Genomic DNA, 25,238 nt, shown 5'->3' with positions numbered 1-25,238 from the left:
ATTCCTGTGTTTGATAAATTCAACTTCTTAAAATTGAGAACCTCATTTCTTTAGTGCTTTTCTTTCTCTTCCAAAGTGAACTTGCTGTTGCTGTCAATTCTAATTGGTTAAAATCAACGGTTTTATTTTTCTTGTCCATCCAATGCTGCCACCTAGATTACTTCCTATTTTTTTTGTTTGATTTCCTTTCCTTTATTGCTCTCTTTAAATACATGCTGGTTGCTATTTAGGGGCATGAGATGCTGTTCTTTAAGAATATGTTCAATATTACTTAACAGAACTTAAAATGGAAGATTGAAATTCCTATGCACACCTTAACATTTGTTCGTGTTGCAGATCATGCTTGTGGAGATGATGATTGTGGCAGGTATATATTTGTGTGTGTGTGTGTGTTTGTGTGTGTTCATTTTGTTATACCTTTCTTTCTAGACTTGTCACTGTTTCTATATTTCCTCATTGAAGCTTTAATTCCTTTCAAATGGGTTTTAGCTTACTTGTTAGTACGACTGGGTCTTATGTGTTAAAGCTGTAAAAAAAAAAAAATTCTGTGCAGATGCCAACTCCAAAAAAGTTAATGAGGTTTGTTAAGATAAAACAAATCAAATTATCTGAAAGAACTGAGTTCTAGATGTACTGGGAGGCATTAAACTGACATTTACTAGAGACCTGAGCAGTCTTCTTTTTTTTTATTTCCTGTCTTAGTATTCACACCAGTGCATCTAGGAGGATAGTAGCTTTTATCTGCCAAAGGACAGAGTGGAATAATTACAGGGTGGGGGATGGGAAGCTGAGCCACCAATTTTTAAAAATATATATATTTGGAATTAAACATACTTAGTTCTTTGTTTTTATGCTTCAGGTTGTATCTGTATCACACAGCATTTTTCACGCTAATTTTCTTATTTACACACATGTACAACATACTTTTTCACTTGCAAACACACACACACAGTGAGAGAGATTCTTAAATGCAATTGTTTCAAACTTAACAACAGACAAGATTGTTGGATTGTAAATCTTAAGAGGCAGAATAAATATAGTATACAGAAATAATTAGCCAACTGTGTTCAGGCTGTAGTCAACAGCCAAGAGGAAGCATGGAACCAAAGTAAATCAGAAGGCAAAGGGCTGAGGAAGAACTGAGGAGATGGGATTCTGGGGCAGGGGAATAGGGCAACAGACACTGAGAATAGACCATTGAGAGGATTGGTTCTGTTCCATAGATGGCCTTTTAATGTAAGCACAAACCCATGCAAAGGAACCTGTCTCTGCCTTGATTTTTTAAGGCTCAGCCCATGTGGGCTTCTAAACAAGTGAGAAAAAGAATTTAAAGCTAAATGATATCTCCCAAATCATCTTGTCTGAGCTGCTGGTTGCATAGAAGTCCCTGTACATTCACAGACTCCTCTGAGTTGCTCAGCCAGTAGAAGGCAGAGGGAGGCCTTCTGTCTGGTGCCAGAGTCCACCCTCTTCCCATTAAGACCAGGGCATCACAGAGCCACTGTGCGTAGGGAGGGCTGGGCTGTACAGAGATCGTGGGAAATAATAGTGGCTAGAGGCAGTGCAGGTGAGATTGGGGTATATTTCGTTGCATTCACTTTTTAAGAAAAAAATCAACGAGCCTACCTCAGAAGATAATGACAGGCATCGTGTAGGGGGAGAAAACGAGGAAGAACAAACAGGATGAAGCCAGACAAGAACGATAACATTTCAGTTCATGTTAAACAGCTGTGATGTCACAAAGTGCTGTGTTTCCTTTTTCAAAAAGTGAACAAATAGGAATATTTATGCTCTAAACTAAGAATGTAGGGAGATGGTGCTAAAGTAATCTCTTGCTACTGTCATGGGGCAAAAGAAAAACCCACACAGACATGAAAATTTTACCTTTAGGCTGATTTAGTGGCATAGACCTTGCAAAAAAGTGCTTAATATTGTACCATGAGTCTGTTTCACTTGACCACACAACAATAAAGCATCCGGAAAGTAAAATGAAAACAGTCATGGGAGCATTTGGATACCAGGGACATTTCTAATGATTAAAAATTGTGTTAGCTCAGCAGCAGTAGCAGAGAAAGAGGAAAACTTTGCTTATTAATTCCATATTCTCGAAACTTCAGCAGCTTTTATTACTTTCACAATTTTCCAAAATGCAAAGGCCTGGGGATGAAGAATATCAAAATTGACAAACATAAAATATTCCAAACCTTATAGGAAAACTTCAGCATTGCCACGCAGTCTGTGGTGGCTCATTCCAAAAAGAAAATCTAAGAGACTACAGACTATGGAATGAATGTGTCTGAGCTCTGCTGTTCTCTACAATGTGTTGACCTGGTGTCCCAAGCATCATATGGAAATGGAAAGTAGAGGCAGAGCCAAAGACACACTTCTGTGGGAGGTGGTTATCATGGGTGTGACAACACTGGCCCTGGCAGCCACTGGAGCACCCATGTTCCCCCATCTGGAACCTGTAAGAACGAACAGAGGAAAACCTTGTGGTTGACATTCTAGCCCATCTGGGGGATAAATCTAGGAAGACACTGGGATATAATGCTGAAAACTATTATCATCTAAGATCCGCTGGGTCAATTCTAAAAACATACACCCTATATCAGTTAGACCTGAACTGCATTCAAATACTACTTCTGCCAAATACAAGTCTCTGGAAAAATTACTTCATTTCCTCTCATCCACGAAAATGAAAATAATACCACCTATTTCCTATCACTGGGAGAACTAAGAGATGTGGGATATAATGCTTCTAATCCTAGCAGATGCAGTAAAGATGTTTGATTACTTCCCCTGCTTTTTCCTTTAATTGGTCAGGCATGAAGCCAAGACAAATACTTCTGTCTTGTGTAGACTTGTCCAATTTCCTCATCCCTCCATTCAAGACAGAACCCAGCCCCAGAGAGAAGGGAAATGGAAGATGCCATCTTCTCCGCACCAAGGCTGGCCTCAGCATGAAATTCTCTTCATGAAAACAGCTTCCATGTCATTTGCTGGCATAAGGATGAGGTAATTATTGAACAATGTAAGCCACAGAAATGATTAAGGTGCTCATGGCATTTACTTATGCAGAGAGATTAATAGAGTTAAACAATTGTAAGTTGGCCAAATGGTAAGGAGGATAAAAAGCCATGAACAAATATTTAAAGGGCATAATGTAGCTAGGGCTAGGAAGAAATTATTGACATAAATTTAAAGAGATAAAATGAGGCATGTGAAGGAATAAAAAGACATCAAGCGATGAAATTCTGACTATTTTAAAGATGTTTTCAAAAAGGAGAAAATCATTGGATTCTGAAGAAAATGAACAATTGCCCATCAGACATTCAAGAGTTTCCTGAGAAAAGACACTGTATTCACGTCGTAGTTACTGAACTCGGTGGTACATCTTGCCTTGGATAATCTAACAAGAGGAAATAATGGAACTCTATGAATTTACTCCCTGATTCTAATTGCCAGCACTTTGCACTTCTATCTCAAAAGCTGTTTGTCATTCCAACAGGGGATTTTTTTAATCAAAAATGCAAATGTAACAAAGTAACCTTAACTTTGTCACCAGATCACATAACTGTGTATCTACATACAATAGGTAGATATGTAAGAGAACCCATTGACATTATTTAAAACTGACTATATCAGTGAAAGCATTTCATATACAGAAAATGAACTGTTAAATGGCCCTTCTTACATTTATAACTATTTCCTTCTGTATAATGCTTGAATATGAGTGATGTTTATCATTAAGCAAATTAACCAAATATTTTAATTTTCCAATCACTACTGGCTATGCTAGTAATTCAAGATTTTGTAAAACAGTGGTTACTTAACCACAAATCTATTATATTTGAACGCAAAGACAAAAAAGGAAAGACTAACTCTTAGACGATTCAAATTCTCTGTTTTATGAAGACAGGTCTCTCGGGCTCAATACAAATATATGTGATGAAAATAATGTTCTTCCCAAGTAAGGAAACATTAAGCATTGCCTTCTAATGAATGTACCTGAGTGCCAACTGAGTACTAATAGGGTTTGGCAGGGTGTCATGTTGTATGATCGCAATAGTTAACATGTTATCATAATTGTAAATACAGACCTATCATAACTGGGAAGAGATGATCAGCACGAATGGTTTTCATTGGGTAAATGATATGCTAAAAGTATTTTGATGCTGACTTTACCTAATTGTAGTAAAAACTACAAGTTTATTATGAAAAGTTGAATTTCAAGTGCTGTACAAATAGGATTAAGGGCTAAAAGATTAAACTCTTGGGTCTGACCACTTGTAGGTTGTTGGAGACCTTAAGAAGAACAGCTTATCAGTGGGAGCAAAAACCTGATTTAGAAAGGGTTCAAGAGAGAACAGAAGAGAAATTGGAGATCTATTTTTCAAGGAGTTTTGCTGACAAAAGACAATTGGTTTAATAGCTAGAGAAGAATGAATAATCATGAGGAGATTACTTTTTAAGATGGGATATGTCACAGCATATTTATATTTTGATGAGAATTATATTGTAAGATATGAAGATTATATGATGCAGAAGAGAGAGGGGCACTATTGCACTGGTGTCCCTGAGAAGGAGAAAGGATCTATCCCTCAATTTGATGAGGTCTTAATTTTAAATAGGAGTATTAAGAGTTCATCCCCAAGTTCAGGAAGAAAAAGGAGTAAATGGTTAGATACGCAGATAGGCAGTAGTGAAGTGTGTGAAAATTTATTTTTCATTATTTCTATTTTCTCAGAGAACTATAGAAGTAAGAGCATAGTTGAGAGGGGTATGGGGGAGGAAGTACAAGAGACAGGGAAGAGAGAAGGTATGAAAATCATCTGGTTAAGTAGAAAGTGATTTTTTGTTAAATGTCCCAAGGGCTCACTTGATGTAATTGACTACGAACTTAAAGTAGGAACAACCCATGTGTATGCATGTTTTCTCTTCAGCCGAAACCATCTGTGTATGTGCAGACACAAAGTAGGTTGACAGTTGGATTAACCAATTCGTTTCACCATGTAAGTAAGGTAAACAAGAAAATAAAAGCCATATAAGTCAATAAAATATCCAAATAACATATGACTAGATTTGTAAGTTTGTTTCAGAGACAAATATTCACCCATGTGCAATTTTTATAAAGCGAATAATACAATTTACACACAAATTAGACTTGACTACCTTATGTTCTTCTGGCATCAGTATTAAGAACAAGATCTGAGAACTCATTAGAAAATACATATGAACCATTGTGTTAATTCAAAAGCAGCATACAACACACAGTATCTAGGTTTCTAACAGTCTGAACTTTTCATGATTAATTTGTGACTCTGTAACCTTAGTGGTTTGCTTTAGTTTATCATGTACAATGAGGTCAATAAGGAATGTAACCAATAAACATCTCATTAGAAATGAAAAATGTCTAAAATATATAATCTAGGAAAATTAATAAAAAATTAATGAAAGACTTCACATGAAATTCATTATATGCTAATGAAAGCACTCCAAATTAATCCTTTTCAGAGTTTCAGGTCAATGTTATAATTCACCAAGGAGACAACATCAACGAGTGTCTCATGCAAACACTTGTTGGGAAATCAAAGCTACATCCCTATGTGAAAAACATCATGGCAAAATTGCCAAAACCCACAAATGTCTCCACTTGCAGGCAAGCTTTCTTACACCCTCAATTTTAAAAAGTTAATAATACACTATCCCTTGAATCCAATCAACAGATATATATATTGAATGTCTACTACATGCCTTAAAGTTAGGTGTCTTTCATTAATTATGAGTTCACAACATTATGAAGAATGGGAAGGGTAAAGTAGGGGGAGAATAGAGGATTTAGGGACAGGCAGATTTGTTTTTGAAATCTGTTTGTGTTATTTGCTCGGTGTTAAGTCTTTTGGCAAAATGCAAATTCCTTGAGCCTCAGTTTCCTTTGTGCTGCAAAATGGTGAAGTACCTCACCTAATTGAGATAAGAAATAAAATATGTGACAATTGAGAACTGGAATTTGTTAGGAGCAAGGACTCTGGTGTCAGCCTGGCAACCTGGGTTTCAATCTCAGCTCCACTCTGAAGATATATGAACTTGGGCAATTTACTCAAACATTTTTTTGTTTGTTTCAGATTCCTTATTTATAAAATGGATGGGTAGATAGTATTAGTGTTTCATCCATTAATAGGTAATTTAGGGTATCAATGGATAGATAATGTAATGTACCTACCATATAGATTTGTTATAAGGATGAGATAGTACTCAGTGTGAGAGTGCCTGACACAGAGTGCCATACAGGCAGGTGATAAATGTATTAATAAATGTCCAGTCAATGATAACCATTGCTATGTGGGCAGTGATTTCAACAGTCACTCTATGTACATGTATATCCTGAGAAATAATACAATTTTTCATTCATTTAATGAATTCTTGTGCAATGTTATTTATATGCCAGGCACTGGTAAGACACTGACTTTTAAGTGGCTATACCCCATCATACATATGATCCTGTCATACCATAAGGGTCCCCGTTAAACCTGATAGCCAGGAACCATGAGAGTGAAGGTTGAAACACATATTCCACACACACAAAAATATTTCACACAATACAGCTTTATGAAAAGAGTCTTTTGTCTGAATGACAAAGTAATAACTATCATAAAATGTTTTTATAAGGTGTCTAGATTCCTACTACCACTCCCTACTGCTATCCTTCCAGTAAACATTAAATAGTAACATAGCCACATAATCTGAGTTTCTTAGAATGAACATTGGAATCTTTATAGGTAAAATTTCTAAATTAGTTGTTTCTAGTCATGCTAACACACTGTGATTGACTTTAAATTGCATCAATCTTGCTAAAATTGTCTTTTATATGTTTGAGTTTACCATTATGCTTTTGTTTTTGTGTTTTTCCACTTGAATGCTAGTGACAACATTTAAAACATCATATACAAATTTTTGTTATTGAAATATCATAGTCTGTTTTGGCTAAAGTTTCTCACTATTGGGGGAGAAATTAATACAAAATATACCTAGAAAGAAACCTAGATTCACAAAACTAAATAGATTAATCAGACTGAAAAATGTCGTCTACCTTTTCCCTTGAATTCCTGCCATTAGTTTGAAGATAAGCAAATAAAATCTAAAAGACATCATTTTACACTGAAGAGAGGGGAGGAGAGGTTCATGTCTACCTGAAAACAATTTTCTTATGGTAACATTATATAGATTAAAATTATTATGAAAATAATAAAATTTGTGGGCTAAACGTAGAACTACACTAATAATTCTAGTAATTTGAAATGTAAAGTGAAACCGGTAATTAATAATGGTAACCTGGGGCGCCTGGGTGGCGCAGTCGGTTAAGCGTCCGACTTCAGCCAGGTCACGATCTCGCGGTCCGTGAGTTCGAGCCCCGCGTCGGGCTCTGGGCTGATGGCTCAGAGCCTGGAGCCTGCTTCCGATTCTGTGTCTCCCTCTCTCTCTGCCCCTCCCCCGTTCATGCTCTGTCTCTCTCTGTCCCAAAAATAAATAAAAAACGTTGAAAAAAAAAAAAAAAAAAAAAAAAAATTTAAAATAATGGTAACCTGGTGGGGAATTTAGGGGGACTGGTGCTCCTGAAATCTTTTATTACAAAATGTCAAAGGATTTCTTCACTACTAAACAGTATTATTTTCTCAATACACGTAAACTCAATCTATGACTCTAACTCAACCCAAAGCAAATCATCTTACCTAAACTTACTCACATCTTACCTAAGTTACTATGCTATCTTACACTTCACTCACTGCATCATTTCTTAATTTATTGCACCACTATGGTATTGACCATTTTCAGACACCTAGTGAAAATGTGCAAGGTTGAAATTACAACAATTAAGAAGAAATGCATAAGCAAGCAAGGTCAACTTTTTAAAAAATCTCAAACATTGTTTTGTTTATCAATTCAGCAATATTCCCAAAGATCTCTCATTTAGGAAATGTAGGGAAAACTCTACATTTGACAAAATATCCTTGTTAAAAAATTAGATGTCTCAATTTAGAAAAAAAACTATGATTTTGTCTTACCTTAATGCAGCTAACAAATAATAAAATTCTGATTGTCAACAAGTTAGCAACAGGTATTATCAAAAGACAAGTAGGAAGACTCCCATGTACATGACCTTAGAACTAAAAAAATACACTTCCCAAAGAAAAGAAGGATGATACGTAGGGGGGAAAATATTCTCTTGTTTTATTTTGACCTAAACAGCCGACGTAAGCATGTGGTCTGTACTTTCACGGGGTAATGGCTCTGAAGCAGTAGCACAAAGAACAATGGTCTTTTGATTGATTACTCTTTGCTATTGACTATTTCCTGAGAAGGTGGTCACACCTTCCCTTACATAACATTTGGTAAGAAGACCACTTTTATAACTGATGGGTTTCACTATCCCACTAGAGCAAAGCAGGTTTGTTGATGTAGGTGTACAAATATTTCTGCTTTTTACATTACAATAACTTGAAAACAAATTTTAAGTAGCTCCTTTTCACTCCTTGTTTCTTAAGACATCCTGTAATTTATTTTAGGTAAAATGTGTCTGTAAGAAACCCACACAACTACTGATTAAACCATACATGACACATGATACCATGGCTCCTATGACGGTAGCCAAAAAAAAAGTAGATTTCAAGAAACAATTGTATTAGCCACACTAAAAAATTTGAAAGGGTATTGCCTTACAAGAATAAAGTTTTTTGTTTTGGTTTAAAAATTAAAAACAAAAATATAGAACTTTTAGGATAAAGTGTTCATTATATATCATTGCTTGTAGTTTCTATTTGAATTTTCACTTTCAATAAAAAAAAGTTAAGATTCTAAACAAAACTATTTACAAATTATTGGTTTCCTTGTGTCCTCTTCTTTCTTTAGCTAAATTAATAGATACCATAAATATCTATTTTCATAAATTAGTTAAGCCTTAAAGTGAGGTTGGTCATATTCTTGGATTTTTGAGAATAACTCACAAATATGTAATCACCCTAGTCCCTTAAAAAAGGAGATAAGTTGTGTGTGTGTGTGTGTGTGTGTGTATACGTGTATATACATATATACATGTATATATATATATATATATAGAGAGAGAGAGAGAGAGAGAGAGAGAGAAGAGAGGGAGAGAGAAAGTGAAAAAGATATAAAAACTTGAAAATATATACTTTTAAAATGGTCTATTTAGAGCACTGTGGTTCAGTGACATTCTTTTATCTTTGGATCTGGTACCTTCCTTATTTCACTTCAATTCAAGGGCAATGCCAAGTACCTAGGACATGGCAGACACTCGATCAAGATTTGAGAGTCTATGAAAGTGCAGAAAACACAGACTTTGCTCTGAATGACAATCAATCACATCTTGGGATGTGGCACAATTAATTATTTTCAGGCATAAACAATGGCAGTGAGGTATAAAATGCCATGAGAGGAGTATTCTTACTTCACCACAATGAGGGAAGACTTCTTAGAGGTGATGGCATTTTCTCTAAGCTTTAAGAAATGGAGACAATTTCAACAGGTGAAAATAGAAGACAGAAGGTTCTATACACAGAGTAAAGCACAAACAAAAGAACAGGGATTTGAAAGCATGTGGCTAATTTTGGGAACTTTGAAAGGTGTTTGGAGTCTATGGAGGTAAGGAAGGTAGAGAGATAAATTTGGAAAGGTGGGGTACTCAGGGTTCCCACACAATCACCAAAGCCATCTTGTAAATTCCTGTCCTTTACAAGAGGACAAAATGGTACAACAGGTACTCAATTGGTACAAAAATGACCCTTCCATGGGGGGGGGGGCAGGGGGGGAGATGATCAGAGTGGGGGATAGAGCTAAAATAAAAACACATAAGTAAATATAAGCCATATCATTATATTAAATAAATTCCTAATTTAAAAAGCATGAAAAGGGAAAAAAGGCCCTACATTTAAGATATATATGTCTATTACTCTTCTCAAAACACAAAATGTGGAGCAATTTTTTATTCTGTTTGCCAACATGTCAAATGTATTTGAATTTACCTGTCAAAATGTAAACTTCAGCCAAAATGGCCTACAATACAAGATGACAGTGTACTTAGTGTCTATACCTCCTCTGCTTCTCTCGAAGCCCCAACTCAGTGGCTTCCATTGTTCTTCTCAGATGTCAGCTCTCAACCTGGAGTTCTCAGTGTGGCCCACCCTGCATACTTGATCTAATCAAGTTTCTCTCCACCTCCCTTGCCCCTGAAGGCTCCACCTCAGCCCTCTTTGTTCTTTATAGGACATTCAGTTTCCTAATTTCTTATTAATTTGTTCCTTTCCATATGCAATGACTTTCTACCCCATATTTGTAACCTTCCTGATGGAAGGGACTTAATTTGTTCTACTCACTGCTCTATACAGAACACCTAGAACAGAACCTGACATATTAAGAAGATTCAATAACTCTTTGTCAGATTAATGACATTTCGGTATGAAGATATATGAAATTGTTGTACCTAAAAGTGGTATCTTTAAATGAACAAATCAGATTTTTAAAATTTCCTGAGGGCAATTCTTACTCAAAGAGTGAGTTTGGAGGTAAAGGTAACTTTGCTTAAAAATATTTTCTTAAAGATCATTTAATTAAATAATGAAACAAATTTTATATATATATACACACACACATACACATATATAGTTATGGTTATATGTAATATAAAATCATATAATTATATATCAATATATAATTTATATAATATAAATTTTAATATTGATTTTGCTTAAATTAGTAATAACAAATTAATGTTTGATGTTCCAGGGATATATCTATATTTTTCTTTACAAGAGAATATATTTCTTTATATATGAGAAATATAAAGAGAATAAAAGGAAAGGTCTTGATCACATTTCTTTTTAGCCTATCTTCTGTTCCATTTTCCCATGGAAAATAAGAGAGCAAAAGTGACCTCAAATATGTTTTTCTTATAGATCATTGATGCACGCATATCATTTTGAACTCATGAATACCAAGAGAGCAGTCAGGGTTGAAATGGTATAACAGACCATTAGGAAACTCAGATATCTTCCCATACCTGGAAAAAAGTATATCCCCATCTTATAATACAGAAGCGTAAAGCACACCCTCCTTCATTACTATGACAAAACATGTATTGTCCATATTTATAAAATTATCTGCTGGTTGTATATTTAAAGAAGACACAGTAAGTTTTAATCATTGTTTATATCAGAGTAATCTTATTTAGAAGAGAATAGGTTTATTTACTTCAAGTAGATGGCATATTTGGAGCTCTACCTGGTAAAAACTGTGTTCTAAAACATAATCTGATTTAAAAAGGGGGGCAAAGCAAACACTCTAAGTCATGATAATGTGACCCTTCATGGATCAACAATGTTTAGAACAACTGAGTTGCTCTTATAATACAAAGGTTTGCTGGATAAGGCTCTAGGCTAAAGTGGAAAATTAAAACCCATTTTTCTTAATAGCTTTTACACTCATTTGAAAATATTGTCCCCAAATACTTCATTAAGTCATATTATATTTATGCAATTAGGTATTATATCTGTATAATTTTATCTCCCTTAGAACTGCCATTCTAATTTTCCTCCAATGTTTGCCTTTTAAGTTTGATTCTAAGAGCAAATAATCTCCAATTTCCAATGTCATGATAAGCTCTTGTCCTTTAAAACCATATAGCTATGGCCTTAAAAAAAAAAAAAAAAAGAAAGAAAGAAAAACAAACAAGCATTAAAACTTTTGGTCATAAATTTGCAAATGTGTAGAACACACACACTCACATGGATACACATGTAAAACATATGCTTCTGTCCCCTGTGTTTGAAACAACAGGGTATTTAAAACAAATACAGCTGGGCACCAAGAATATAACGTGCTGGGCAAACATATACTCCTATTAATGTAAATATATTCTTCGATGTTTCCTGCCAAGCCCCCTTAGTTATGAAAAGCAAGCAAGCCCCATTTCTCCCACAGAACACCCCACATAGTCTCAAAACAATCGCCCTTAGCAACTGGATGTGGAAGCAAGCAGAGATGAACAAAAGCCGCGGGGTTCCGACTCCTAAGTTGCCTTCTCAGACCCTGACATTTTACAGCAGCAAAAGCAGGTCATGCTGGGCACTAGTTGTTTCTCGGGAAAAAAAAAAAAAAAAAAAAAAAAAAAAAAAAAAAAAAAAAAAAAAAAAAAAAGATGTATAGTAAGGCAACTATTCTAGTCATCTGTATGTAGTAACTGCTTGTTTTGCCTCATGTAATTCGTGAGTCCTTGAATTTAAACTGAAACATGTTAGGGATGTGTGTACCTCGCCAACCCCCCTCCCCAATTCGGGCTCATTCTTCCTCAGGCTGCGCCCCTCTCCGCATCCCAAGATGTGACCTCAGGCTTCAGCGCGCTCAGTGCTGCCCGCTTAGCAGCGTTTGGGTAAATCTCAATTGAACCAGCCCTTAGTTCACACACACCCTCTACTCACTTCTCAGACACCGGCCCCTGCGGAGGGCGCGGTGGAGATCGCCACATTTCGCCAAGGTCTGGGACCCTAGGATGTTTCCAGGAGAGCTGGGAGGCCAAGTGAGGCCAGACACACAAATTCATGACCCCTCGGATCAGACTGGAAGCAGCCAGCGAGACCCCGAGGTGCTGCGGAGATCTTTCCCTAGCATTCTAGACTCAGACGCTATATCCCCGGGGGAAGCCAAGACCCCCCCCCCAGCGTAGAAAGATTTTCCCTGGAAGCCAGCCCACATGAGACTCGGGGAGCAAGAGGCAGCCGGCGAAGAGCGGGCCAACTTGCCGGCTCCTGGCGGGGTTTTCAGTGGCTACAGGTTGCCTGAGAGCAGGTTCCCAGCTCCCACGGGCAGGCGGAAGGCGCTCGGAGCGCTCGGAAGGGGACTTAGGGGGTGTGGGGCACTGAGAGACAGAGGGAGGGAAGGGGGAGCCCGAAGAGGCCCCAGGTAGGTGGGGAGATGGGAGAGATCCGGGGGCGCACCTCCCAACAGTGACCCACACAGACCTTGGCGCCGCAACCTGCGCTTCTTGAGGCCGAAGATGCGCACTTTGGAGAAGATATCCACCAGGTTGCCGTTGCAGAGCCCGCGGTTCTTGCTGGGGCTGCTCCGCCTCCTGCTGGCAGACGGCCGGTCCCAGTGCTGCTCCCGCGCCTGCCGCTTCTGGCGGATCAAGCCGCTGGCGATGGCCGCGGCCATGGTGGCCCCGGGAATGGGTCCGGGGAGGGAGGGGACCGAGGGAAGGGGAGCTGGGGACACGGGAGAGGGAAAGGGCGGCGCAGACGGCGGCTCGCCCTGGACGAGGCGGGGGGAAGAGGCCCGAGGGGCTGGGGAGAGGGGTAGGGGCGCTCAGTCCCGACTCGGACCCATCGCCCTCTCCGCGGAGCGCCGGGCCGGGCGCGCAGGTGCTCCCGGGACGCGGCGGGGCGAGCCCCGGGAGCCGAGGTCGTGTCGGCCGCCTCCCGGCCGCGTCGGAGCCGGGAGTGGGGCCGGGGCTGCGGGCACCGCCTCTCACCGCGCGCCGCCGGAGCCCTCTCGAGGGCCGCCACTGCCACTCGCACTGCCTTCTTGCCTCGCCCCCCTCCCGGGCTGGAGGTAGAGCCCGCTGCCTTCTTCCAGGGCACGGGATGGAGGGCAGGTCCCGGCCGGGTCTCGGCGCGTGCGTCCGTCTAGGGCAGGCTAAGCAGGACTCAGCGCCGGGCTTGCGCTGCCCCCCGGCCGGTGCCGCCGGTGCCGCCGCCGCCGCCCGCTCTCGGGTTCTGCCGGTGATTGTCAAGTGCTTTGGAAATCAGCATCTGGGGAGAGCAATCTTCTCCCCGGAGATCTCTAATCAAAGCGCTTCGTTCCCACCCCACTACACCTCCCTCCCGTTCCCCTCCTATGTCTTTCTTCAGAAAGAAAAAAAAAAATATATATATATATATAGTAATGATTTAAAATAATAATAATAATAATAATAATAATAATAATAATAATAATAGAAAGCTAAAATGGATTCCAGGGGGTGGGGTGCTAAGAGGCTGAGCCAGAGCAGGTGGGGTTGAAGGAATATCGGTGCGCTTTTTCTTAGATGAAACTCGCAGGTTTCCGAGGCTTCCGCGGCTTGGCCAGGGCTTCTGAATCTTAACGTGTCTCCTGGTCCCCAGAAACTCTGGGCTGCGGTTGGAGGGCGAGGTGGTTTCCGCCCTCCCTGCTAATCCCTTCAGCGCCGAAACCCCTCCACCCCAGGAAGGAGGAGGAGGAAGCAGGGAGGAGAGTGTGTCCCGAGGAGGGAGGCGCCTCCACTCCTTATCCAGTCTACCCAAACTTGCTGGACTCTCCCTCTTGCTGTCATTTTGAGACCATAACACCGAGCAAAAAGGAGGGGGGTGGGGAAGGTGGGAAGCTATGCTAAGGTTGTACGTATGGAAAGACCCCTTTCCCAAATTTGCTCTCTAGCACTCAGAGATGCCAGCCGCTATAGCTGCTACAAAGCAGCAGCTGGAGAGGATAATTGCCCGATAGCACACTGAAGAAGTCACCGCAGAAATATTAAGGGTGGGGGACGGTGTCACAGTATTCCAGGGACAACAAAAAGCAGCCAGACTGAGGAACACTCCAATTTGAGCTGTTGTCTTTGGCGTCCCCGGGAAGAGAAGCTCTGTCAGGGAGCGAAGCCATATGAACTGTGTCTGAAATTCAAATACAACAGCTGCTGCCTCCTCCCCTTGACTTCCTGTCTGTGTCCTGGCAGTGTTCTCTCTTGGATAACTGAAAATATAAAGGTCCAAGAGGAAGGGAGCAAGTGGAGGGCACCCTAGGAAGGAAGGTTGAGAGAGAAACACTTCATGCTTGGATGAATACAGATCTGTGGTTTCTAGGATACACTCGGAGTGACAGAGCCAAGTGTAGAATTTGCTCCTGTGGTTTAGTACCTTTTCCTCTTCCCTTTAAGCTGTTTGGCTTTGTCATTACAGGAAGGTAAAGAAAAGAAATGCAAAAACTAGACTTCTCACAATCCAGTGTTAGGAAGGATGGAAGAAAGAAGATTCATCTGGTAATCAAGAGACTTTTAACAATCACTTCGGTGGTGACTGTTTAGAGCTGGAGAGAGGAGAGGCACACTCTGGAAGCAGTCCTAGGAACAGTTCTGGACCAACACACACGTTCTCTTTGTCTCAGGAATAGGCAGTTAAGTCCCACAAAGACTTGCAACCAGGCAAGTGGGAGAAGCTCATCCGAGGGTTGATTACAGACTAGACACCTTCTGCTCTATAGAACTTATCCACAACCTCTCCATGTAAGCAATTAGTTCTCATCTGTTACTCATTGCATTTACTCCACATTAACTAGTAAGTTTCTTTGGTGGAAGAAAATTTAAAGGAAGTGTGTAGATTTGGGTCCAATGCAATTATCATTGGCTTTAGGATGATGTATATTTTATTTTTTTTAATTTTTTTAACGTTTATTTATTTTTGAGACAGAGAGAGACAGAGCATGAACGGGGGAGGGGCAGAGAGAGAGGGAGACACAGAATCAGAAGCAGGCTCCAGGCTCTGAGCCATCAGCCCAGAGCCCGACGCGGGGCTCGAACTCATGGACCGTGAGATTCTGACCTGAGCTGAAGTCGGACGCTTAACCGACTGAGCCACCCAGGCGCCCCTATATTTAACATTTAAGAACGTACTCTGTAAGCTCATTTTCAAAACCTTGCTGTGTTATATCTACAAAACAACCACAATTATTAAAAGGAATAAGCAGAAGTAATTTTGCCAGAAATTTGTAAAGCATAATAACCCATGAGATAGTAAAAGTAAAGAGGTGTTTTAACTATTTTGCTCTGTCTCTACCACTTTGTTTTCTGTTTTAGTGTCTGCGTTCTTATATTTTCACTAAGTGTGTATGTTGTTTTGCCACGTTCCTGCTAAAAAAGGAAGGGTCATTCTGCAAAGAATGGCTATTTAAGTGTGTTTTTTTAAAAATTCACTGAAATTCATAAATACCAATGAACATAAAGAGTAGGTACTCCTGCCTTACATTATTGAAGAAAGGTCATTTGGACATTTCAGACTTTATAGATTGGAATTTCCAAATGACTTTACAATTAAAATAAACATATTTATCTAAAGCAAGTGGTGAGTTTTTCAAGGAAGCAAAACGTTAAGTACAGTGACCTCTTACATCTAGTACAACATAATCTAGTTTGCCTTGAAAGGTTTTTTTACCCTATGACATATGTGTCTGCTATATTAATTTGGACAGATTAAGATTAAGCTTCTTCTTATTATATCTGTGTTAATGATTTCCTTTCCAGGCATTTTCTTATAGTGCAGTCTTTTCCCCGGCTCTTTGGATTGGGTAATTAATTGGGAGGTCGGTTTTTTGGCTCCTTCAGACCCCTCCTTTCACTGTTCAGTACCCTCCGGATAAGGCCGCGATTCAGCACCGCGGACAGAGATCCTGACCCGGCCCTGGGGTAGCTCTCTTAGCAAAAGCAAGTTCCCCTGAGTGAGGAGCGCTGGCTGGCTAGGAGAGTCTCTGATACTCTTCCTCTCTTAAAAGCAGCTTTACACCTTTTTTTTTTTTTTTCAAGGTGGAAAGGAAATTAATCCTCACAGCTTCCACTAACATTAATAACACTCCTCGTAGCATCAAGCCTTTCAGCTCTTTGATAACGAGAAATACTCTTTCTTTCCTGATGCTTTCCGCCCTGGCACAGCGTGGGGGACCGCAGGCTCCTCAGACTCAGGGCGTCTATGCAGACTGAATTTCACAAGCCTTGTGTGTGTGTGTGTGTGTGTGTGTGTGTGTGTGTGTGTGTGTGTGGTTTCCTGTTTTAAGGGAGCTTGGGGTGGAGACAACATTGGGATAATCAAGGTCCTTTAGCTTAATTCCTGTGTTTTTCTTTTACCTCCCCAAAACGCTGTTTAGTTGTTTACAGATCAAGGAGGTAAGGGAAAGAAAACGCAAGAGAGCCATCTGCTGTTTTAAGCTGTGATAAAAGTGTGTGCAAAGCTAGGGTGAAAACCCTTTCTGGGAGGGTGAATACAAATTCATATCTTGCTCTAATTCAGGAAATGATTTCTCGTTCATGAGAACCACCCTCCCCCCCCCCCCGGAGTTATTAATTTCACCTTTGACTTTGTAAAAACAAACAAAAGTACCTTCTAGGTAGAGTGGCTTCTGACCAGGCTGTCAGGAGTCTAAACTCTGATTTCACAGCCTTGTCATTTCCTAACTCTGCTACTTCCCGGCTGTATAATGACCTCTAGTATGTTGCCTTAGTCTCTCTCAGCCTCAGTTTCTTCATCTCGAAAACTGAAATGATAATAGAATCTCCTTTTAAACTCTTGTGAGATCAAAGTTAGTAAATGAGTGTAAAGATCCTAGTACAGTGTCTGACACTGTTAAGGTGCTCAAAAATGATAGCTCTTTTTATCATTATTATTTTCCAGATCACTCATTCCTATCTTGTAAATTATTTTCCAATTTCCATGCTTTTTTCAATATAAAATTATATGTATTTTCAATTGTATTTCTTCATGTCCTAAATGGGTTCATAATAAGATTTAAAGTATTCAGTGTATGTGTATATATATATATATATATATATATATATATATATATACTGTATGTATATATATATAGTATGTGTATACATATATATAGTATGTGTATACATATATATACTGTATGTGTATATATATACTGTATGTGTATATATATATATACTGTATGTGTATATATATATATATATATATATATATATATATATATATGTTTTGGAGAGAGAAATGTGAGTTCAAATCTTAGTGTGTAATTGACTAAATTTGTGAACTTGGCCCTATAAAGCCATTTCCCCACCCAATGAATACTGATAATAAAATCATTTCCTGTCCTCATAGAGATTAATGTGTGGCTATGAGAACACAATTCCAAAGCTGTAAAGAATTATGAAGCAGTCATTCATGAGAAGGTAATTATTCAAATATCTTCCCTGTGATTGGAGGTCTCCTGAAGATCTCATGCTCCCTTTGACCTCTCTACATTGCATACATTGTTCCCTCTACCTAGAATATAATATGAAACAGTTGCTAAAATCACAGTTGGAATAAGGCAATCATAGGCTTGACTGTGTGTCCTTGAGCAACTCATTTAAGCCTCTCTAAGTGTCACTTCCCTCTTCTGTCATAATAACACAATAAGGTTATTATGAGAATTCAATGGCAACATTATGTAAGACACTTAGAGTGTGCCTGTCACACAGGAAAGTCAACATATAGTAGCTATTGGTAATAACTCTTCATCACTCCCTTCTTCACTTTTTCCATCTTTAATAAGAGGTTTCACAGGCATCTCATGCTTAATGAGGCCAAGATTAAACTCTTAGTCTTCCTTCTCAAACGTGTTCTTCTCCCATCTTCCCTATCTGTGGAATGACAACTCCATTCTTCTTGTTCCACAAGTCAAAAATGTTGGCATCATACCAATATCATTTCTTTCTTTCATATGCCATGTGTAATTACTCAGAAAAATCTACTCAGTCTATTTTCAAAATACATTCAAAATATCGTCACTTCTCCTTTCCTACCACTGTCTCCACTACTACCTACCACCATCATCTTTTGGATTATTATAAAAGCAACCTAACTGGTCTCCTAGGATCCACTTTTGCTCTTCTTTGATATGCCCTCAACACTGTGGCCAAAGTGTTGAAAATATAAGTAAGATTTTATCACATTGTTGTTCAAAATCTTACACCTCAACAGAAACCAAAGACCTCATGGTGCCTACAATATCCCATATGATTTGTTTCCACATCTGCCTTCACTTGTTCTCTGACATAACGTCTTCTTCACTTTCTTCATTCACCAGTTCCTGTTCCTCACACCACCTGGCATGCTCCTATCCTATAGCAGGACTTTTATACTCTTTCTTCCATCTGACTTTTTCAACCCCCTCAATTCTTTGCTCACATAGTATCTTTTCACGTGAGCTCTTCTCTTACAAATCTATGTAAAATAACACAGTCCATCTCTTCCTTTCTCCGTTTTATGGCCTACACAGCATTTACACCTTCTTAAAATTCTATATATTTCCTCTTTAATTTTGACTGTCTTGCTACTTTGAAATATATGAGGGAACATATTTTGTTTCTTTTGTCTACTGTCACATTATCTAGCGCTTAAGATGGTACCAGCGTAGGCACTCAGTAAATATCTGTTTATTGAAAGAATTAAGGAGTTGGATACGTAGATAGGCATTACCAAATAAGAGGAATAGGAATCATGCTTATCCTAGGCTGTCAGGGATGAATTACTCCGTGGTACTTGATCTCTTTAAGCACCAAGGTATCTAAAATTCTATCTGGATTACACATAATCTCAACACCATAAAAAGGATACACAGTGAGTACTTGAGCTTTTGCTTGATGACTTAGACTCAATCTATGATGACATGTAGTTTGAATTCTGAATTCTAACAGGGATAACCTTGTGCTTTACTGAAAGATATGAGACTGATTCTACTTGAACTGGAGAGAACTGTTCTAGTGATCTTTTTTTTTAATCCTGTATTATTAACATAGAGTGTTTTATTATCTTTCATGTGTACAATACAGTGATTTAACAATTCTGTAAATCACAGTAAGTATACTCTTCATCCCCTTCATCGATTTCACTTATCCTTCCACCCACCTCCTTTCTGGCAGCCACCATTTTGTTCCCTATGTTTAAGAGTCTGTTTTTTTTGTGTGTCTTTCTTTTTTCTTTTTTTTTCTTAAATTCCACATATGAGTGAAATCATATGGTATTTGTCTTTCTCTGACTGACTTATTTAAGTTGGCATATTACCCTCTAGATCCAGCTATGTTACCCCAAATGACAAACACACTAATTTGAAAAAATATATGCACTCCTGTTTTTATTTCAGCATTATTTACAATAGCTAATATATGGAAGCAACCCAAGTGCCCATCCAGAGAGGAATAGATAAAGAAGATGTGGTATATATACACAATGGAATATTACTCAGCCATAAATAAGAATGTGCTACTGATCTTTGTGACTTATCCTCCCATACCCAATTTTCTTCCTCACTTTCACATTGCCAGTTGACAATATGCACCTTTTCAAACTTGATACATGTAATCCATTATAAATTAGAAACATTTATGGATGTATTTATCAGAAGTATCTGTAAATATAAAAGTAACTGAATTTTAATGGAGGAAAGTATATAAACAAGAAAATAAACAAGAAAATTAGTCTTATTAATATTAATTTCATTAGCAATGGTGCTTTTTCCTCCCGACTTCCGAGGTTTTGCTAAGCTCTAGGGGACTTTGTTGCATAGGCTGCTTAAGTTCCAATGGTTTACTTAAAAAACGGTACATAATTTTTGAGTTTGTTTCAACTTTAAGTAAACAAAAAAGGCCAAAGAATATATTTTGTGACCTTGATATCTATATTAGATGCTATTTTTCACGAAGTAAAATTTTTGTTTTACTTTTGTTTCTGCCATTGCCACAGCCACTGTTCCAACTTAACCAAATCCATCAAATCTGCAAAACCATTGATTTTAGGACGTATTATTATTTTAAATATGACAATAAAAGACAAAGCTTTACTGAAATATGCCATGCCATACATGATAAGATGTATACCACTTTCAGAGATGTTTATACATATAATGTATTTGCATTTTATAATCAATGAAGTATGGTATAATGGCACCATATAACTCTATAAATGAGAATTATACTCTTATAACCCTGTTGTATTCCATATTTTGCTTAGACATCACACATCTTCTGTTTAAAACAGACTGTGCTTCAGAGCACCTGTAGTCTAAAACATCTTTGGTTTTATTGTTGTTGTTGTTCTTGTAATTTCTTTTTTTCTCAGTGTGTCTCAATTGGAGGGATAGATAGGGTGGAAAAATATTCTCCAAATATTTCCTGTTTACTTATTTGATCATCTGTATACAGTGAGTGACACATTCCATTTTGTCATATTGTTTCCCTTGTGAGTCAATCACTTGTGGACATTTTAAATATCTCCTAAATTAAGGATTAAAATATGAGGATCCAACATTTTTTCACAAATAAATTATTGCAAACTAATTTGAGATGAGCTAAAGTGGAGTTAAAAAGGATATATTGGCATCTATGTTTTTATCCTTTTTTTCTGGATAAATGGGTTCTATTTGAAAATGTATAAGATAATTCTGATAATATAGTCAATACTGATGTCCCTCTTCCTTTTTTACTCATTTGGAAGAACATCAAAAAGTAATGTTAAGATGCACTTGGGACACATTTCCAGCTAGTTAATTAAGATTAAATACCTACCCACTAATTAAAGTTCAAATTCAAAATCATATTTTTTTTCTGTGACAGTATTATTGACTTTTATTTTAGATTCAAAGAATAATCTAAGTGGTTATTAAAGTATCTTAAATTAATTTTGTTTTACTTTTGTTTCTGCCATTGCCACAGCCACTGTTCCAACTTAACCAAATCCATCAAATCTGCAAAACCATTGATTTTAGGATGCATTATTATTTTAAATATGACAATAAAAGACAAAGCTTTACTGAAATATACCATGCCATAGATGATAAGATATATACCAGAAATAACTGATTGCATTAATGTTAGAACAATCTTACTGATGCATTTTGCTGGATACATTTATTTCTAGTAAGCAACAGATTTCCATCTTCTAAAAAAACCTGGAAGGAATTTTATTGTCACTTAATATTTTGATTCAATAAAGAAAAAGTGAAAACTATTGGTACCAAAAACTTGTGAACATTCTTTCCTATAGAAGCAATACCAGATTGATACTAGCAGATGGTTTAACTTTACAAATCTAGCGTATTTTTTTAAATCTGACTAATACATTGGAAAAATGTTCTCAGTGGCTTCCAGCCTTCTATATTAAATTAAACCCAAAATGTGCATAGCATTCATTTCAGAGTTGTGAATATGGACATATCTTTCCGTACTCTAAATAAGTAGTGGGAGATGATAACAACACTAATTTTAGTAATATATCGGTTAATTAGTTTTTTTTAAAAGACAAATATCTTAAAAGAAAAAATATGTCCAAAAAATTGAGAAATAAACATGAATTTATAATCTCAGTGCAAAGATTCTGTGTGCACATATATATAATCTTACCTATAGGTGACATGGTAAACAATATCTGTGCAATGATTCTTAGAATGGCCACTTTGACAGCAATTAATTGCTCTAGACTGATTTTGTTCTTTGTATTTAGTATATACAGGCTAAACACATACATAAGCATGTGTGTCTGCACACACATGTATACATGTACACACACGTGCACATAAGCATGTGTTCAAAAACACATAACTCGATTCCTCACTCTGGCAAAAAGAATTATGAAGCAATTATTTTCCAAAGGAAAATGACTTGCAAACTCTAAGAATCAACTTCAAGACTCTTAGAAAACTAGTTTCATTACCACGTTAAGAGTGGGCAATATCTCTCTAAATTTACTTTTGAATTATTTTCGATAGTGGTTGAGTGGAAATTAAGGATATATTTATAGATTTTAGTCATAATCCTTTAAATGTAAATTAAGACTACATCTCTCTCAATTCTTAAAACACCGAAATAATATTTGCAGTATAGTCTGTGAAGAGCTTGCTTTACCATGTATTGAAGTAGGTATCCTGATCTCCATTTAGTAGAAGAGGAAGGTAAGCCCCTGACGTGTTAAATGAGTCCTGTGTTTACGCTGGTAGGAAGTGGAGGAGTCAGATCTTAAGCTCCTGCTTTTCCTACCACACTATGTCCACCCAGCACTCAGCTATTGACAGCGTAAGTCTCTGTCACAGCACCAAGTCTAGTAATGGGGACTCATATGGGATCTGAGGACTTTCAGCAGTTTCATGGATGGATTTTGTATTATCTGTGATTCCCCTGAATTTATACTAAAAGGAAAATGACGGTATGCAAGTGGACTTTATGCCCACTGGCTCACAGTGTTCATCCAATTCTTTTTTTTAAATATTTTTAATGTTTATTTATTTTTGAGAGAAAGAGAGGGGGGCGGGTAGGGGCAGAGATAGAGGGAGACACAGAATCCGAAGCAGGCTCCAGGCTCTGAGCTGTCAGCACGGAACCCGATGCAGGGCTCGAATCCACAAATGGCGAGATCATGACCTGAGCTGAAGTTGGACACTTAACCGACTGAGCCACCCAGGAGCCCCAGTGTTCATCCAGTTCTTAAGGAGACCTCGTCTAAAGCAAGAATAAGAACCACAAGTGTAGAAGGAGGCAATAATAATAGTAATAGTAATATAACAGAATGGGCACATAATACCCATTGATAGGTTTTCTGACTATAAAAGTTATACATGCTCATTGAGAAATAATTGCAACATAAAAACAAATGATAAATAAAAACCAACTCTGATCCCAACATGAAAACTTTTAAGTGTATTTTTTTCTGTTTTTTTTTTTTTTTTAAATCATTACATGAAAATTTGCTACCCTATTTTTGGCACAGTTTAGTGACTGAGACGACATAATTGAGTAAAAGCCAGTGTATCAAAGCATACATTTTAACTTTTTAAAAAAATGTTTTTATTTTATTTTTGAGAGAGAGAGAGAGACAGAGCACAAGCAGGGGAGGGGCAGAGAGAGAGGAAGATACAGAATTCGAAGAAGGCTCCAGGCTTTGAGCTTTCAGCACAGAGCCTGAAGGGGCCCAAACATGAACCATGAGATCATGACCTGAGCTGAAGTCGGGCACTTAACTGACTGAGCCACCCAGGTGCCCCTCAAAGCATACACTTTAATTATATGACCTGGAAGTCCATCAGAAACTACCATACTCTAAACACCGGCAAAAACCTCTTACAACTCAGAAATCACTTTCTTCTAAGTTTTGCTGTACATGTTCTGAACTCTAGGACCAGTTCTCATCCTAGTGTTCAGACTTTTAGAAAGTCTAGCTAAATATCTTAAGCCTTAGGTTTCTGGAAAAGTTTACGTGAATCCTCTTCTGATCTTATAATCTACCTCCTAAGATGACACATGTGAAAATAATTTCCAAAGTACAATGCACCTACAAAATGTTATAAATCGATGCCGTATTCTTGAGCCTCGTCCTATTTAGTATGTAAGAACTAAAAATTTAGATCCTTAAATTATTCCCTTGAATCTTCCTCAATAACCTATATGTTTCCTATTGTTTCTATAACAAATTACCATAAAGTCAGTTACTCAAAACAACACACATTTATTCTCTCCCAGGTCTAGAGTTAGGAAGTCTTCAATCAGTCTCATTGGGTTTAAGATGTCTACAGAACTGGTTCCTTATGGAAGCTCTGAGAAAAGAGTCTGACTGCTGGCTTTTTTGTTGTTGTTGTTTGTTTTCTAGAGGTGAACTTCATTCCACTGTTCACAGTCCTTCCTTGTTTCTGCTGTCACATCTCCTACTATTGATTCTGATCCCCCTGCCTCCCTCTCATGAAGATGATGTTGGGCCCACCCAGGTGATTTGGGATAATCTGTCTCAAAATCTTTAGTTTAACAACATTGCAAAGTCCCGTTTACTATATAAATTAGCATAACCACCAGTTACATAAATTAGGACTTAGACACATTTGGGGGCTATTATTCAGTCTACCAAACCTACCCTGTATCTAAAGCACATGGAAATAGAGCCCTGCCTACCACTTGACAATTACCCACCCAGCCCCAGTACCACAGACAGGATAACTGCTCCAGAATGACAGATTTTAAATTACAGTCCTGTAAAGACACATATATATACATATATACATATATATATTTCATATATATACATATATATTCATATATATATATGAATATATATGTATATATATACACTTAATACCAACTGTTTGCTTGATTGAATCTCTGACTACCGTCTGCTTCTGTATCTCAGTTGCTTTATTCCCTGCTCAGGATGATGTCTTGTCATTGGCCATGCCTCTCTGATACCACCTGCTTACCTGAATTTCTTACGACTTTAATTATTGCATCTCTCAGGGGAAAAAAAAATGTTGTTGAAACAGAGCCACTGTGCTCCCCCATGGGTTATGAGGATGCATTTTCTGAGTCCCACATAAATCCATGAAAAATTTAATTTTTTGAGTTTAAATCATGCCTTTCATGAGATTTAGGGCCATGGAATCGAGCTGAATAAAACTAAGGCCAGACATGTGAT

General features: G+C 38.0%; 1 protein-coding gene across 4 annotated transcripts in view; it reads right to left on the bottom strand.

The window, feature by feature from the left end:
* Positions 1-25,238, bottom strand: part of FGF14 (fibroblast growth factor 14) — a 618,400-nt gene that overhangs the window by 164,263 nt on the left and 428,899 nt on the right. The window contains exon 1 of one of the 4 annotated variants that reach the window (XM_058743460.1): positions 13,032-13,274. The exons of the other annotated variants lie outside the window; for them this stretch is intronic. Coding sequence (XP_058599443.1) covers positions 13,032-13,224 — 193 coding nt within the window. The 5' untranslated portion in view covers positions 13,225-13,274. Of the gene's footprint in view, positions 1-13,031; positions 13,275-25,238 lie in introns of those variants that run through there. 4 annotated transcript variants of the gene reach the window in all.

Source organism: Neofelis nebulosa, chromosome 1 (assembly GCF_028018385.1).
Source record: "Neofelis nebulosa isolate mNeoNeb1 chromosome 1, mNeoNeb1.pri, whole genome shotgun sequence".
Taxonomy (NCBI): Eukaryota; Metazoa; Chordata; class Mammalia; order Carnivora; family Felidae; genus Neofelis; species Neofelis nebulosa.
The sequence above is the reverse complement of the archived record's forward strand: the minus strand, read 5'-3'. Positions and strand labels throughout refer to the sequence as shown.